The following is a 16,582-nucleotide window of genomic DNA, read 5'->3' as shown; positions in this document are numbered from 1 at the left end:
GAAACATTAAATTTGTACCTCTTCTAGTGCAGAACAATATTATCAATAGTATAGGCAATGTTAATCATGACGCAATTTTGAATAGAGCAAGAAAATGCAAAGGGTTATTTTTTATATATAGGCCAATGAGACAAGTGGTGTAGCTTCGAAAGGGCAGCTTGTCATCAGTATCTATGATAGTAATTAGATAGAAGAAAGGTTTTCGCACTTCAACACTTCAAATGTTTTGACAGGTCTTGCAAAGTAGACTATGAGATTGTGCCTAGAGTTTGGATTAGACTTGAACAAATTAGTTGGAGTCTGTCTTAAGGAAGATAGTAACATGTCCAGTTTTTACAAGGGTGGTCAATTAGAGATGTGGAAGCCGTATCCACTTAGCAGTTGCGTGCATTGGGCTTGGCATTGTTAAAACCTTGTCCTGGTGAAGTACTTTAGACTGTACTTAATTCGTATGCTATATGGATGCCTGCAAGAAATACTTACGGAAGTTGTTAAGGTCACAACAGCCTTTAGACTGGACTTAGTTAAAATGCTATATGGTTACTTGCAAGAAATTATTGTTTTTTCCTCTTCCCCCAAATGAATTGAGTTGTTAGGATCTGCGCTGCCATCCTTTTTGCCACAATGAAAAGCAAAAGCTCCTTTACTTTTGCAACACACTGGGTGGAAAGATATAATACTATTATCACTTTTCTGGAGCTTTTCCCTGCTGTTGTTAGAGCACTGGAGAGCTTTGTTGATAATCTGCCAGATTAAGGTTTAATGATGAAAGCCAACTCTTTAATAGTAACCATAACCGAGTTTAGCTTCATTTTCTCTATAATTCTTCAATGAATTCACCCCAGTCCCTTGAGTGTTTTCAGCTCAACAGAGAAATAAAAAAAAAAATTGTTCCCTTTGACTGGTATTTTTTTTAAACAAGATAATTAACAGCTGGACTATGTTAAGCACTGATACACTTAAAATCGGGACTAAAGTTCAGCTCATCCAAAGGTTAGCCTACAGACTAAAATCCACGAAAAATGTGAATAGACTAAAAACCAGGAAAAGCGTGTAAAGCAAACTATCAACAGTACAAAAAGTTTTAGAATTTTCGAAATAACAGTAAAATCTCTGGTCCTTTCCTTTCCATGTGAATGACTAAAGTCAGATCATCTCCAAAATAAAATTTTTCAGACTAGTTTCCATGAAAATCTACTTTTTATAGATGCAAATCTTTTGGATCAGGCTTGTTTGAAGGGTACCTTTAAATCTGTGTCTCTCCTTCCTCCAGAAAAACTTATGTTTTTTATATCTATGATTTTTCTATAAATTTTTCTCGAAATTTCGTATGGTGCTCCTGTTTCTGGGAGAATTTGGTGACCCCCCCTCCCTTCAGAAAAGGAATTATTTTCTTGTGTGGAAGCTAGCCAGAAGTCTCTGAGTTCAAAATCCATTAAATAAGAACTCTCCAAGGATATATTGTTTTTTTAAAATCCAAACTGCATCTAAAAAAGTCTATGGCTTTGCTAATATTATTATCTCAAATTGAATAAGAAAGACATAGAGGCAGTAGTTCTTAGTGAAAGGATTCATCGTTTTACTTATAAAATTTTTTGAAATATTAACCCCAAATTAATGAATGTTCCAAACCAAGTGAAATTGTGGCTCTAAACCTGGATTACTTGTGGTTGCCAGTGTAGTGGTAATACTTCTGAATAAAATGGAGGACTTGAAAGTTTTTAAGTGTCGAATATGATCTGTTTGTGAGTCTAGTGCCAAATATATGAAACATACCAATAAATGGAAGCATATTGTTCAGCCTTCAAAACTTAATGGCTCACACGTTGATTGTATTAAAGATCTTGCATTCAGCATTATTTAGGTTTATTTTTTATAGTTAAGTGTACTGTTTATGCTCAGTTTTCAATTCTTTTGCATTGATGTTTGCCCCATAAAGTGTCACAAAAACCTGTTATTCCTCTATTTGTTGATGCTATTTCTATTATGTTAAAATAACTAAAATCTCATACTTCTGACACAGACGGTGTTTGCGCCTGTTGTCTGAATCTGCCTTCCAAAGATTTAATACAGCACCTATAGCTATTATTTTAGATGTGTCTTTGTAAATTTTCTCCCATGTAGTTTAAAAAAACAAACAGTGGGGTAATTTTATTTGTGAATTTTGGGAAGGGTTGCATTTGGGCAATTTATGTTGGGCTACAAGAATTGCTTGTAATGTTTACATGTTATTTGGATATGTTTCATTGCCACATGTTATCAATCTAGTTAATTGTGATGCGAAGTTGTCAGTTTGTTTTTGAACAGAAAATATGGATTGCCAACATGTGTAGTGGACCACAAATACCAGCATGTAAAGACTTTTTCGCCCCCCTCATGGACCCATCTTAGGTCTATTCATACCTGATAACCACAATTTTCTAAGTTTTTTGTTGATTCAGAATTATCAAAGTTGTCAACCTTGAACCTTTCAACCTTTTATGCAAAGTGATTTTCAAAATATTTTCCCGATAACTAGGGGTTATTAAGGCATAAGTATCATAAAAGGCCAGAGGAGGATGGCTGGTTGACACCAAATCCCTTTCAGCCCTTAAAATAAGAATATTAGAACTTCTAATTTCGAACTAGATGAGCCTCCTACCCAGTTTCTATGAAAGTTTCAATGTGGAATAAACAGGGTAATTTTTTTTCTATCCTGAAACGTGACACTGTCTTTAAAACTTCATGATTTTGAATCAAGGAAAAGAAAAATATGCCATAAAAAGAGAGAAAAGTAAAATTTACAATCAGTCTGAACTCATGAACATTCTTCTCGGTTTATTTTCCATAGTCTTTACAACGCTTGTGCTCTTTTTTCACACAACACATGGGGATAAAATTTGCTTTTCTTTAGTTTCTAGTTTATAAGGTGCAAACTTCAGCTGACAATTCTATGTGTTTTATCTCGTTAATAGAACTGCACAATGAGTCGTGTATAGTTGTTAAACTTCTTGCTGTAGACCCATCTTCAGTTATGATGGTATCAACATGCTATTTTGCCTTTTAAACACATTTATGCACCTTCAAAGTGTAGCTTAAATTTTGTAATTCCTTTTATTTTAACTATTCACATTTGTGTAGGAGCTCTTTGCTGCATCGCCATGGGTGATTATTATAGAAGCAGGCATCCTTATCAGCAAAAATCAACTTTGGGTGGCAGTTCTAGTAGTGCAAACTTATTGAATCCTTGGCCCAAACTTATTAGCCAGCCTCAGGTGCAGAATTCAGGAAATGTGCCAAAAAGTGCTAATAGTTTTAGCAGTTTCAATAGTTCAGCTTTTGCCTACAGGGAAAGTGAATTGAATCCAGAAGTTTCTCAGTATTCTACTGCTGATAAGAGGCACAACAATACAAATGAGCAGAAGTACTTGAACATGCCTACAGCAGCCTCTTCTCCAGGGCTATTCTTGCCTGTGCCTCCAGCTCCACTCCTTAAATATCCTCAAATGGAGAAACAAGGAACTTCTCTTCAATCAAGGTATGGGACTTTGCTGCCTCTACCAGGTGAGCAAAGTTATGATGTTTATGAGAATAAAGAACCTATGTATTCCAACATTAGACATGATGAGCAAATACAGTCAACCAGTAATTATCAACTGCCTAACAGAGCGAGAGTGATTTCAAAAGGTCGTCAAGGCATGCAGAAATATCCATCAAACATGGGTGATAATCGGGATAGATGGGATACTAGTGGTAAGAGAAATGACAGCAAAAAACTTTTCACAAACAATTCAGATGGAAGGTTTTTTGATAGGAAAACTAATGCTACTTTTGGTCAAGATGGTGGTTTTCACGAAGACCAATTTAATGATCAGCAAGGACACAATTTTTATGGAAGTGCCAATTATTCCTACACTAAAAGGGAATCTGACCAATATAAAAATGTTCCCTTTCATCCCAATGACCAGGATACTGACTATTATACTGATAATAGTAGACATTGGCAAGAAAATGCCAACTACCCTGATATTGAAGAACAGCGCTATGATTCTATTGACAATAACCTTCCAGGCTTTGAGGACATGGCTGGCGAAAATGACATTGCATATCCTGGTCAAAAGATAAGTGTTGGGTCGAACTTGGGGTATATGAAGCAAAGACCTAAGTATCCAACCAGTGATAATCGGTTGGAGGCTATGGAATTACCTGTGAGTTCTTATCCGAATGAATTTGTGTCTATGCAAGGTCGAGACATTCCGAATGAAGTCATGTTTCAAAAAAGAGTGAACAGACCGTATGAAAAAGCTTCAAATCAAATGAAAAGAAAAGCACCCATGTCGAAATCAGGACAATTCTATCCCAATGAAGGTAAACAAAGACAGGAAAATACTCCAGTGTTGCATAGTGAAAGAAATTTAGGTCCTGATTTGAAAAAACGTGCTGTTCCTGAAAGTGTGGAACCTACCAAGAATGCATTTAGCCTAATGGGTGAGTTATTATTTATATGAATTATTGTTAAAATAAATTTGGTTTTGTAGATCTTTTAGAATTAATCCAATAATGGAAGCCTTGGGTAGTGAAAAACAACGTTTCTAAGTTACGGATTAGGATTTGTGTAACTAATGAAAACTGTTTGCTGCAAATAGCCCATCTCAGGTATTGGCTAGTGCAGTTCTACAGTCTTGCACGGTTAATACAATCATAAAGGCACTTACCACTCTCATCATTTACGTATATCATATTTAAGATACAAATTAAGGAAACACTATTCAGTTGGCAGAACCTAAAAGACCAACAGGATTAAATATGTACTATCATCTTTAATGAGAAAAATAAATACACTCAGGATTGCAAATGTATTTATCAGATAAGGTCTGCTATGGCAATGGTTTTAGATTGCTTACTTTTTACTGGGACAACTTACAAAAATAGATCATGTGTGATGTGTAATCTCTATCGTAATTTCTGGGCTTATTTACCCCTCCTCGTTTTAATCCAGTTATGATGACCAATTAGTCATACTCAAGAAAAACGGCATGCTCCTGCTATCAAATTCATTGCAGTCTGACATAATACAGTAGCTTTTTGTTTTTGTATCAAGTTGTGGTATAAGACTTGATCAAAGGATCCCAAAAGTACGGTGTTCATATAGCCTTTCTCCATTAGACTCGACTCCATATAACTTACGCCCACTCAAATCACACCAATTTGTCTCAAGCCTTATTCAATTCAACCATCAGTTTAACTCAACCCCATGCAACTCAAAACCATGCTATTCTGAACCTTTCTTTAGTAATTTTTTTTTATTATTCCTAAATTCGTGGTGCCAAGTAGCCTACAATTAAATATCTGAATTGCCGCTTGTGTGTTATCGAGACTTTTCAGATGACTATTGAATTTTCTTTTGAAAAACTGAACAGAAAACGATTTGGGGATACCTTCCTCAGGAAGATCATTCTAGATTGAAGTACGACGTTGGATGAAGCTGTTCTTCAAGTAATCTGTTCCCGGCTTGCCAGCCCCAAGATAATTGGACCGATTGGTTTGCCTCAGTGTCTGTCTTGTTGGTTCGACAATTGGAGGCGCAATACAAGAAAGCTCTAGAGAAGGAAATTAATTCAAATACTTGTAGAAAATAGCCATTGACGCTACATCAAACCTCTCACTAACAGACTGAAGAGAGTCATGGGGAACGACTAAACTTGCCCCTATTAGCCCTATTTGGATCTTTTGGAGTGGTGCCTGTAACGTTTTCAGAGCTGATGGGTAGAAGGTTTTTGCAGCGAAGGGTTACCCACGGATTTCTTGCGCAGGATTTTTTTTTACCCGACCAAGGTGGGTGTTCCAAGAGAGATCCGTGGAGAAGTGGATTCCAGGGGCTTCGTTCAAAAAGATGAAGCTAGGGTGTATGTATGGTACATTTGATCAGGAGACCATTAGCTCTTTTATTTTCGATGCGTTGAATCTGATTATCCAGGCATCAGACCACTTTTAAATTTCCAAAAGAAATGTCTGTAACGGCAGGGAGGCTTTGATTGGGCCATCATGATTTGGGATGACTAAATGTGTTGTAGTGTCATCGGCAAAGTGATGCAGAGGGCTTGCAAGGTTATCTATCATGCCATTTTTGTAAAAATGAAAAGCATAGGACCCAATATACTACCCTGGGGTACGGCTGTCTTTATTAGATATTTAAATGTGGTTAAACTGTCAAGAACAAACCGCAGTGAACAATGAAAGTTGCAGCAATTGCTGCAATCATGATTGCTGCATAACTTTATTTTTGCTCCTTTTTAAACTTTGATATGGTTTTTTACTTTTTTTTGAAAACCTCTTTTCCGAAACTAATTATAAAAAAGGTTTTTATGGCACTTGCTATTTACCAAGTGACATAGCGATCACGAATTTTGTCGGTCTGTGGGTCTGTCCGTCCTGGTTTTGCTAGTTTGGGTATTTCCAGATAAGCTAGAACGATGAAATTTGGCAGGCGTATCAGGGACCAAACCAGGTTAAATTAGAAATAGTTGTTTCCCCAATTCGACCACCTGGGGGGAGTGGGGGGACGGTTAATTCAGAAAAATTAGAAAAAATGAGGTATTTTTAACTTACGAACGGGTGATCAGATCTTAATGAAATTTGATATTTAGAAGTACCTCCCGTCTCATAGCTCTTATTTTAGATCCTGACCGGATCCCGTGACATTGGAGGGAGTTGGAGGGGGAACCGGAAATCTTGGAAAACGCCTAGGGTGGAGAGATCATAATGAAACATAGTGGGAAGAAGCTCTTGGCTCTTCCGACCTCGTCACAAGTGCCATATGAGCTCTTGGCTCTTGTTTTTTCTTCACAAGCAACATTTTCTTTTTGTAGATGAACATGAAAAGTTATAAGTTATCACATTCTTCCATACCTGTCCTGGACAAAATGTGACCAAAACGGAGCTGAAATTTTCAGTGTCCTTTGGCCCTTGGCCTTATAAGCTCTGCTAGCTTCAAATACATAAGATAGCTGGATAAATTGTTGTTCTTTCTTAGAACGGGTACGAGTGTTGGTAGTATCACATTGAAGAAGCATAAAATAAAAAATACTTACATGATGATTACTGTTGAATAAAGTCCTTTTCAAACTGTTGTCACTTCCGACAAAAGGCGTGAAATTTTTAAATTATATTTTTGAATTCGATAGGATTATTTGGAATTCATTTTTATCAAGAGGTTTTGAGTTATGTCATGGGAAATGATATATAGGCGGCTGAGTTGCATGGCGTTTACATTATATTGGATTGTATTGCATAAAGACTGAAATAACTGAGGTGCAAATGAATATAGGGGGAAAATTAACGGGATTGAGTGTAACAGGGGATGAAAAAATGGTATTGAGCTGATTTTTTTAGTTACACAGTGTTCTGTACACTGAATCCTGGGTTGAGTTACTATAGAGCTCTGTATTTAAAGCCGTAAGAAACACAAGCTGATCAGTTTTTCTCCTTGGGCCTAGTATCTTTTTACGTAAGTTTGGGCTCTGGGCTTGATCTTTTATCTTAATCTGGACACTTCTATTTAAAGCTCGACTAACTATTGTATGGCTCTGTGAAATATCAAACCACGTCTTGCTAGCCCAAGACGATTGTCTCTTAGTTTTTGATCTCACCGGGAAATTCTTCTTACCTTTCTGCTGAATAAATGACGATGGAAGGTCGTGTTGGAGGGCCCCACTTCTTTGGTCATTTCTGTTTGTCCCTTGTTTGTAGTGGTCAAAATGTATTCTTATTTCTGTTTTTTGTTTTTCTTGATTTTTCTCTGTCTTTTTCTGGGCCTTCTGCCTTGTTTTTCGTGATGGGGTATAAATAAAATGATGACTTCATTCCTCCAATCTTACAGATTAGAAGCCCTTCTATAATTGGGGTTCAAAAGAATTGCCATGTGCCTACCTTTCTTCTAAATCGATTGTGGGGGTATAGTGGTTAGGGGGAGGGGAGGCCGGAGGATCGCTTCCATACTTTGGCTTGCAAACCATGCAGATGGAAAAAATAAATCCTAAAAAATGTGTAAATCGTATTGCAACATATTCGTGTTGCAAAAATTCTGTTTTGTGGGTTTTTTGGTGGCCCCCGCTTCACTTTGGTTAGACCGCAAGGAGCTCGGGCCTTTTTACCTCACAAATTGTTGTATGTATATCTCCTAGACCATAATATATCTTTAAATAATTTTTAACGGGTTTGGGTTAAATGAGGGCTCAGTTGCTCTGGGATTAAGTTGAATGAGGATTGAATTTAATAGGCTTCAATTAAATCTGGCTAAACTCTATGGGGCTGATTTTAGCGGGGATCAAATTGAAATGGACTACCAATGAGACGAATAATAATGCTAGCATACCTCTTGTTCTCGAGATGTATGGGGAACCATGTTTTGGTGTAGGATTTGTATTGTCAATAAATGGAAAAAAATCTTTTCAACTAAAAGTAAGTAGCAACATTAAAACGCAAAACGAACTCTAGTTATTCTGTTTACGACGGGGCTGCCTCCTCCTCTCCCTTTGTTCGTTACACCCAAGTTTTTCAGTGCTTTGAAAAAGCTCCTAATTCTGATTCAACAGTCGTTTTTAAAGAATTGGGTCAGAATTTAACGTGAAGGGTGGAGCAAGGGGCAGCCACTCTCATATGCGGAATTATTTTTGTTTATTTTCAGTTTTAATTTTGGTCTTTACTTTCAGTATTTTAAAATTTATATTTATGATTGTATTTCAAATCATGTCAGAAAATCGCCCTTGTATGTATTGTTTTTTGACCTCAAATATGCTGAACAAAATGGTAAAATCCCAAAAGTTGTATCGCATGACTTTTAAGAAATAGTATTGAGAGGGGTCGAGAGACTAGTTGTCTTCTAATCTTTTTTGTCGCTTTACCCTTGAGAAAAAAAAACAAATCAACACGCAGCTATGATCTCTCTTCTCGCAAAAAAATGCGAAATTCCACGTTTTTGCAGATAGGAGCCTAAAACCTCTATAGTAGGGTTCTTTGATACACTGAATCTGATGGTGTTAATTCCAATAAAATTGCTTGACTTTTTGAGTACTTTCTCCTTTTTCGAGAATCATCCAAATTTCCTCCGGTTTGCAGCTTTTCATAGGTAACATTGAATTTAATAAATTTTATACATTTGAAAGCAGCATAAAAATACCATTGTTTTGATATATTCATTGTTATTACAACTTTTTTTTTAAAGTTTCGATTACTGTTGGGTAAAGTCGCTCCTTACTTACAGTTCATTACCACGAATTATTTGATTGGCTGTCATGTCGTATTTACGAGGGAATAGGGGTAAGATTCAAATATATGAAGTTCATTGGTGTTGTTCAGTATTTCTCTTTCTTTTTTTATAAGTTAAAACTGATAAAGAAAGTCTGAAGATTATGTAATTTAATAAGAAAAGAAGAAAAAACTTAAATAGCGTCCTTTTGATTTTAAAATTACCTGCAAATAATTTTCGGAGGAAAGAAAAAAAAAGAACATATAACTCATAATCAAACTGAAGAAGCTAATAAGTAGATAAAAACTAATTATCAATCTGTGAAGCTTGTGCATTTGCTTCAGTAGAAGTTAGTTTGTATGTTGAGAAATTATGCAAGTAGTAGAGTAATAGATATGAATACTGTCCCTGATTGACCTTTGAAATCTATGCACTCGATAGAGAATTAATCGAAATGGCAGGTGATTAGCCTATTAAAATAGGGTGTAAGACGTGCATAAAGGTACGTTTGAGTTATTAGCATTCATTCCATTTATAAATGAATATATATAAATGTACATATAATATGTGTGTAGTTCCCCTTATTTAGGATAATAATGTTTGACTAAAAGTTTGACTGTTTGTCTAATTTTTTTTTAAGAACAATTCTTGAATCACAAGGGCCGTTTAATAAAATAGGAAGTTTTCCCAAAAGTGCTAAAAAAATTATTGTGAAGGGCAAGGTATTGAGGAGCGGGCAACCCCTTTATGTACTGAATAATTTCTGTTCGTTTTGAGTTTGATTGTTGCTCCTTACTTTCATTTGAAAAAAACTTGTTCTTTCTCTTTATTTATATAGAATGCATGTGTCTCTCACATGATTTTTTCTTTTTGTAGCCCAATACGGATAGATAAAGTCGATTATGAGGAACAAAAAATGTTAAGGACTGCAGTTGACGCTCTGTACCTATCAAGTACTTAAGTCTAACTTTATTTCTTTCTTTTGGTCTCATTTTAGGAAGTGGTCAATTGTTCAAGCCCGCCACTGAAAGAGTTGCTCTATTACCGACTCCTTTAGCAAGGAAAACACTTCTTGATCACCAGCATCCTGGAGTAAGTCCAAGAGTATTCAGTGTCAATGGAACCAAATTGTTATTGTCTCGTTATAGAATACAGCTTAATTGGCCTTGCCAATGGGGTAATTTCATCAAAACCCTGGGAGGGGGGGGACAATTGGAGACAATTTTCACAAATGACAGTGAAAACTGAAAATGAGTCATATAGTACTATAAAGGTAAAGATTTACTAAAGAAAACTCACCCGTTCCTGTGGTTGCTTGGATTATAAAGGCTCATCTTAATTTTGACAAGAATATATATATATACTAGCTGTTGGGGTGGCGCTTCGCGCCACCCCAACACCTAGTTGGTGGGGGCGCTTCGCGCCCCCCCCAAGCCCCCCCGCGCGCGTAAGTCGTTACGCGCCATAATAGTTACGCGCCATTGTAGTTGTGTCCCTATGTCCCACCTTTGAATATAGATAGATATATATATATATATATATATATATATATATATATATATATATATATATATATATATATATATATATATATATATATATATATATATATATATATATATATATATGGTTTTAACTACGTAAAACTTGCGAATATACAACATTCTTTGCTGTCCCATTGTCTTTGCATATAAATAGATTGTCAGGTTTACCGACTCTTGAACATGCAACATATAATGGTCCATGGGAAAACAATCTGTATTCAGATCTATACCTCATGATTCTAATGATTGCCCTTGAGCTTTGTTGATGGTTATTGCTAATCGACCATTCCTTGTCCCGGTGTCCCGGTCGTCATTTATATCCCCCTGTTTCCCCCGGTGTCCCCGTTGTAGTTGTGTCCCTGTGTCCCGGTCGTCATTTATATTCCCTGTGTCCCGGTCGTCATTTGTATCCCGGTGTCCCGGTCTGTATATACATTCGTTTTTTAGTTTTGTTTTTCTCCTTTATTTTTTTCCTTTTTTTTTCTTTTTTAGTTTATTTAGATTTTTAGATTTTTTAGTTTTTTTATTAGTTTTTATTTTTTTTTTCTTTTCAGTTTTTTTGTAGTTTTTACCTTCTTTTTAGTTTTGTTAGTTTTTTTTTTTTACTTATGTCCTGGTCGTCATTTATACTCCCTGTGTCCCGGTGCTTTGTTGATTGCTAATCGAACATTCCTTTTGTCCTGGTCGCTTTCTCTTTGAGTGTCGTCATTTATTTTTTTCTTTTTTAGTTCTTTTAGTTTTTACCTTTTTTAGTTTTTTTTAGTTTTTTAGATGAAAATTTTTTTTAGTTTTTTCCTTTTTTTCTTTTTAGTTTTTTATTGGTTTTTACCTTTATTTTAGCTTATTTTTCAGTTTTTTCCTTATTTTTAGTGTTTTTTTTATTTTTTATTTTTTTAGTTTTTTACCTTTTTTTAGTTTTTTTAGTTTTTTTAGTTTTTTAGCTTTTTTACTTTTTTATTAGTTTTTAGTTTTTTTTTGTAGTTTTTGCCTTTTTTTAGTTTTTTCAGTTTTTTATTAGTTTTTTATTGGTTTTTACCTTTATTTTAGCTTATTTTTCACTTTTTTCCTTTTTTTTAGTTTTTTTTAGTTTTTAGTTTTTTTAGTTTTTTACCTTTTTTTAGTTTTTTTAGTTTTTTTTAGTTTTTTAGCTTTTTTATTTTTTTTATTAGTTTTTAGTTTTTTTTGTAGTTTTTGCCTTTTTTTAGTTTTTTTAGTTTTTAGCTTTTTTATTAGTTTTTAGTTTTTTTTTAGTTTTTGCCTTTTTTTAGTTTTTTTCTTTTTAGTTTTTTTGTAGTTTTTACCTTCTTTTTAGTTTTGTTAGTTTTTTTTTTTACTTATGTCCTGGTCGTCATTTATACTCCCTGTGTCCCGGTGCTTTGTTGATTGCTAATCGAACATTCCTTTTGTCCTGGTCGCTTTCTCTTTGAGTGTCGTCATTTATTTTATTCTTTTTTAGTTCTTTTAGTTTTTACCTTTTTTAGTTTTTTTTAGTTTTTTAGATGAAATTTTTTTTTAGTTTTTTCCTTTTTTTCTTTTTAGTTTTTTATTGTTTTTTACCTTTGTTTTAGCTTATTTTTCAGTTTTTTCCTTTTTTTTATTTTTTTTATTTTTTTTAGTTTTTTACCTTTTTTTAGTTTTTTTAGTTTTTTAGTTTTTTAGCTTTTTTATTTTTTTTATTAGTTTTTAGTTTTTTTTTGTAGTTTTTGCCTTTTTTTAGTTTTTTTTAGTTTTTTAGCTTTTTTATTAGTTTTTAGTTTTTTTTGTAGTTTTTGCCTTTTTTTAGTTTTTTTTCGTTTTTTAGCTTTTTTATTTTTTTTATTAGTTTTTAGTTTTTTTTTTGTAGTTTTTGCCTTTTTTTAGTTTTTTCAGTTTTGACGTCACCTGATCCAGTTTTTTCAGGTGACGTCACCTGATCCACACATCCACAGACAGACAACTTATTTTTATATATATAGATATATATATATATATATATATATATATATATATATATATATATATATATATATATATATATATATATATATATATATATATATATATATATATATATATATATATATATATATATTTATATATATAATATATATTTATATATATATATATTTATATATATATATATTTATATATATATATATATAATATAAATATATAAGAAACTAAATTTCAGCTGGGGGGGGGGGTGAGGACTGGGTCTGGCGGGTAGTTGCTCCCTTGCCCATACCAAATGACGCCTCTGGTCCTCGCATTAGTACAAAAGCTCTTTTCGGCTTCACAATCTTACTGAGTATTGTGTGCTGACTCTAGTGTTTTAATCACCAGCAATAATCTTTTGCTTCGATTTCTTTTCTCTTGGATCTCTCGGATGTGTCCCAAGAAATAAAAGGTCATCAGACCTTGTAATAGAATTTTGGCAAGTACCCTTTTTTTTTAAAGGAAACAGGAAAACGCATGCATTCTGCGTTTGCGTGAAAAAAGAGCGAAACTCAGTTAAAGAAATATATTTTTCGGCGGTGGGCTCAATTCACGATAGGCCAGTTTATGCTCTAAGCTTTCATGCCTAAATCCAAAAACAAAAGGCTGGTAATCTTTTTGACAGTGAATGCTGTTTTGTTTGATTTAAAGATTGTTGGTTACTTTTTTTTGTTAAATTATGTCTTTTGTATAGTTTTATTTTTCTTTTGGTTGTAGGAGTGAAGCTATGGAGAAAAAAAAAGAAAAAATAAGGGCTACTAGAAAAAATGAATGATTTTGTCAGGTATTTTTGTTGACAAAATTTCTACTTCTGCAAGCACTGGGAGCGGAACTATGTAAAAAAAGGAAATAAAATGTTAGGTACGGCTCCATGCTAGAACACTAACAATATACTCTACAAAAACAATGTCCTAATGCTTTTGACATTCTTTTTATACGGGAAAATTATATTTTGTTGATTTATTAGTGGACTCTTGTGCATTACCGGAGAATAAGGATATCTTATTTGTACTATGATTTGATCAATTTTTCTATTTATGTATTTTACGATAAAATTAAGGTTGGTGTCTCGGTACGCGGGTTGGACCTTTTTGAATCCAAAGCTGGGGCAGTAGCTTGCTGATTCCAGTATACATGAAATGGTAAAAACGCGTTTGATAAAAACGTTTCAGAAGGAAAATATTAATCAGTGCTCTAGATGGAAGAAAATAAGGAAGAAATATCGTTGATGTACTATCTTCCCCCCTAAGAGCAAGAAATATCATAGAAATCAATCGTATTTTGTATGATACAAAGTATCTGATATTTCTTTGACCGATTAAAATTAGAGGAAAACATTTTCTGTAGGTCCAATATCTCGAGATAGTAACGCTTTTTGGGAGGGAGATGGGATTTGTTTCTGTGTCCTCTAGTTTTTGAAGAAATATATTATTAATCTTCATAATAATAAAACCAAAGAATATACTAGATTTTGAGATATACTTTTTTTGTATCCTTTGAGATCCACCTTTTGTATCTCAAAGAGAGAAAAAAATCGAAATAAACCCTTATCTATATGTAATTATCAATTACATTTTCACGAATTGGTGCTATTGCTTGCAAAAAAAAAAGAAAAAGAAATAGTATATCACTACAATCCTAAATATAGGATATCCTAATGCACTAGATTAGTAAGATGTTATTCCGAGTTTAGATGCCTTTAGGTCCCGAAATTAGCAAACTACTGGCCCGAATTTATATCCTAATTAAATAAAAAAAAAACAGTTTTTTTAGTCAAAGTAAGGAGCGACATTAAAACTTAAAATGAACAGAAATTATTCCGTATATGAAATGATTTTACTTATTGATTTTACCTTTTTTTTAGCTAAACGGCTATCTCAAAGTTTTGATCTGACGATTGTGATAAAAAAGGGGTGGGGGAGGGGGACTAGCTGCCTTCCGATTTTTCCGGTTACTTAAAAAGGCAACTAGAACGTTTTAATCTTATTTAGGAATGTTTTTATTAGTAATAAATACACGCAACTTATAAATTAGCTTACGTAACGAACTTCTGTATTCGTATTTTTTTTATTACATATATGAAGGGGTTCGCTCCCTTGTCAATACCTCACTCTTTACACTAAAGTTCGAATTTTGTTTGAATTCTTTAAGAATTACCCCTGAACCACAAAGGCCGTTTAAATAGAACAAATAGCTCTTTTGAAATTACTAAAAAATACTTCAGTGTAAAGAGCGAGGTATTGACGGGGGGATGAACCCCCTTATATGCGCAATAATTTCTGTTCGTTTTAAGTTTTAATGTTGCTCCTTACTTTCAGTTGAAAAAACTTGTTTTGTTTTTTATTCAATTTTTGAATGTTTTTGAATTAATGTAGCTTTTGATTTTGAATTACCGTACATGAATAATTAAAACGAAATTCGCATATTTATTTTGCTTTTTTTGGCTAAATGGCCTTCTCACAGTTTTGATTGGACGATTTTGAGAAAAAAGGGTGGAGGGGGGGGGCTAGTTGCTCTCCAGTTATTTTGGCTACTTAAAAAGGCCACTAGAACTTTTAATTTTATTTACGAACCTTTTTATTTGTAATAAATATATGTAACTTACAAATTAACTAACATAACGAACTTCTATATTCATATATTTTTATTACGTGTATGAGGGGGTTCACCCCCTCGTCAATACCTCGCTCTTTACACTAAAGTTCAAATGCTGTTACAATTCTTTAAGAATGACCTCTGAATCACGAAGGCCGTTTAATTAGAATAAATATCTTTTTTGAAATTACTAAAATACTTTTGCTTAAAGAGCGAGGTAATGAGGAGGGGATGAACCTCCTCATATATGTAATAATTTCTGTTCATTTTCAGTCTTAATGTTGCTCCTTACTTTCAAGTAAGACTTTCAAACAGTTCGTTGCTACGAACTGTTTGATGACATTTTGGTGAGAATATGTAATTGAAAGTCTAGTCGTCCTTAATTTTCGCAATTTTTTGTTTTGTTTTTATACATGTTTGTTAATTGAGCTGAATTTTCTTTGTTATAATAATTTTCTTTTAACTTAATTCTAAATATGATCCTGTCAATAACTTATTTATCTTCCTTTCTTTTTCTAATCACAAAGGAATTTACTGTTGTTTTTTATTATAGGGGCAACATACAGCTTCAAGACACAATCCTAGCCCTTCTGTGGGCTTTCCAAGGTTTGTTAACAAATTTTCGTTTCTTTTCATTAGATAAAAACATCCTATCGCTCTAAAAGTGTAATTGTGAATCTGCTCGTTGGTCGAATTGTACTACTCGTTTTGGACTCGTTCGTTCTCTGTTAGTTATGTACAGAATTAAACATAGAGAACTTTTTACAGACTAACTTTCTTTACAGGGTGGACTGCTTTTGTATTTAAGTATATGTTTAAAGTAGGAACTTTGAGCTTAATCGTCTCTAAAAAGGAGAAAGAACTGTCACTGTTTTCGACACGAACAAACTGAGGTCCATAAAGAATTACTCCTACCATAGAAAGGTTTTTTTTATCAAAAATTCTTTCTTTTCTGACAAAGGAAAGACGAGTAAATGATCTGTAGTTGCTGGGGTGATGACATTTTATTAGTTAGTTGGTGTTAATCTTTTAGGCTTTGGAAACAGATTCTTCCCTAAAAAAAAACAAGATAGCTGTGCAATAATACGCGCAGAAAATTCTTATGAATGAAGTCCAAATATCATTTATCATATTCTATTCTTTAGTATTTTGTGATTAAAGTGGAATTAGCATTAGTTTTAGATGGTATTATACTAAAACAGTATAAAAATATCTCATCTTCTATTTTTACCTACATTTGGCT

General features: G+C 33.6%; 1 protein-coding gene across 7 annotated transcripts in view; it reads left to right on the top strand.

The window, feature by feature from the left end:
* The window catches only part of LOC136029298 (serine/arginine repetitive matrix protein 2-like), a 171,331-nt gene that overhangs the window by 80,335 nt on the left and 74,414 nt on the right, over positions 1-16,582 (top strand). For all 7 annotated transcript variants that reach the window (XR_010618011.1, XM_065707563.1, XM_065707559.1 and 4 more), the window contains 3 exons: positions 3,121-4,467; positions 10,224-10,318; positions 15,893-15,945. Coding sequence is in view for 6 of the 7 variants with exons in the window: in XM_065707563.1 (XP_065563635.1) it covers positions 3,141-4,467; positions 10,224-10,318; positions 15,893-15,945 (1,475 nt within the window). In the remaining variant the exon portion in view is untranslated. The remainder of the gene's footprint in view (positions 1-3,120; positions 4,468-10,223; positions 10,319-15,892; positions 15,946-16,582) is intronic.

The sequence above is a fragment of the Artemia franciscana genome, chromosome 7 (assembly GCF_032884065.1).
Source record: "Artemia franciscana chromosome 7, ASM3288406v1, whole genome shotgun sequence".
NCBI classification, from domain to species: Eukaryota; Metazoa; Arthropoda; class Branchiopoda; order Anostraca; family Artemiidae; genus Artemia; species Artemia franciscana.
This window is presented reverse-complemented; position numbering and strand designations above follow the sequence as displayed.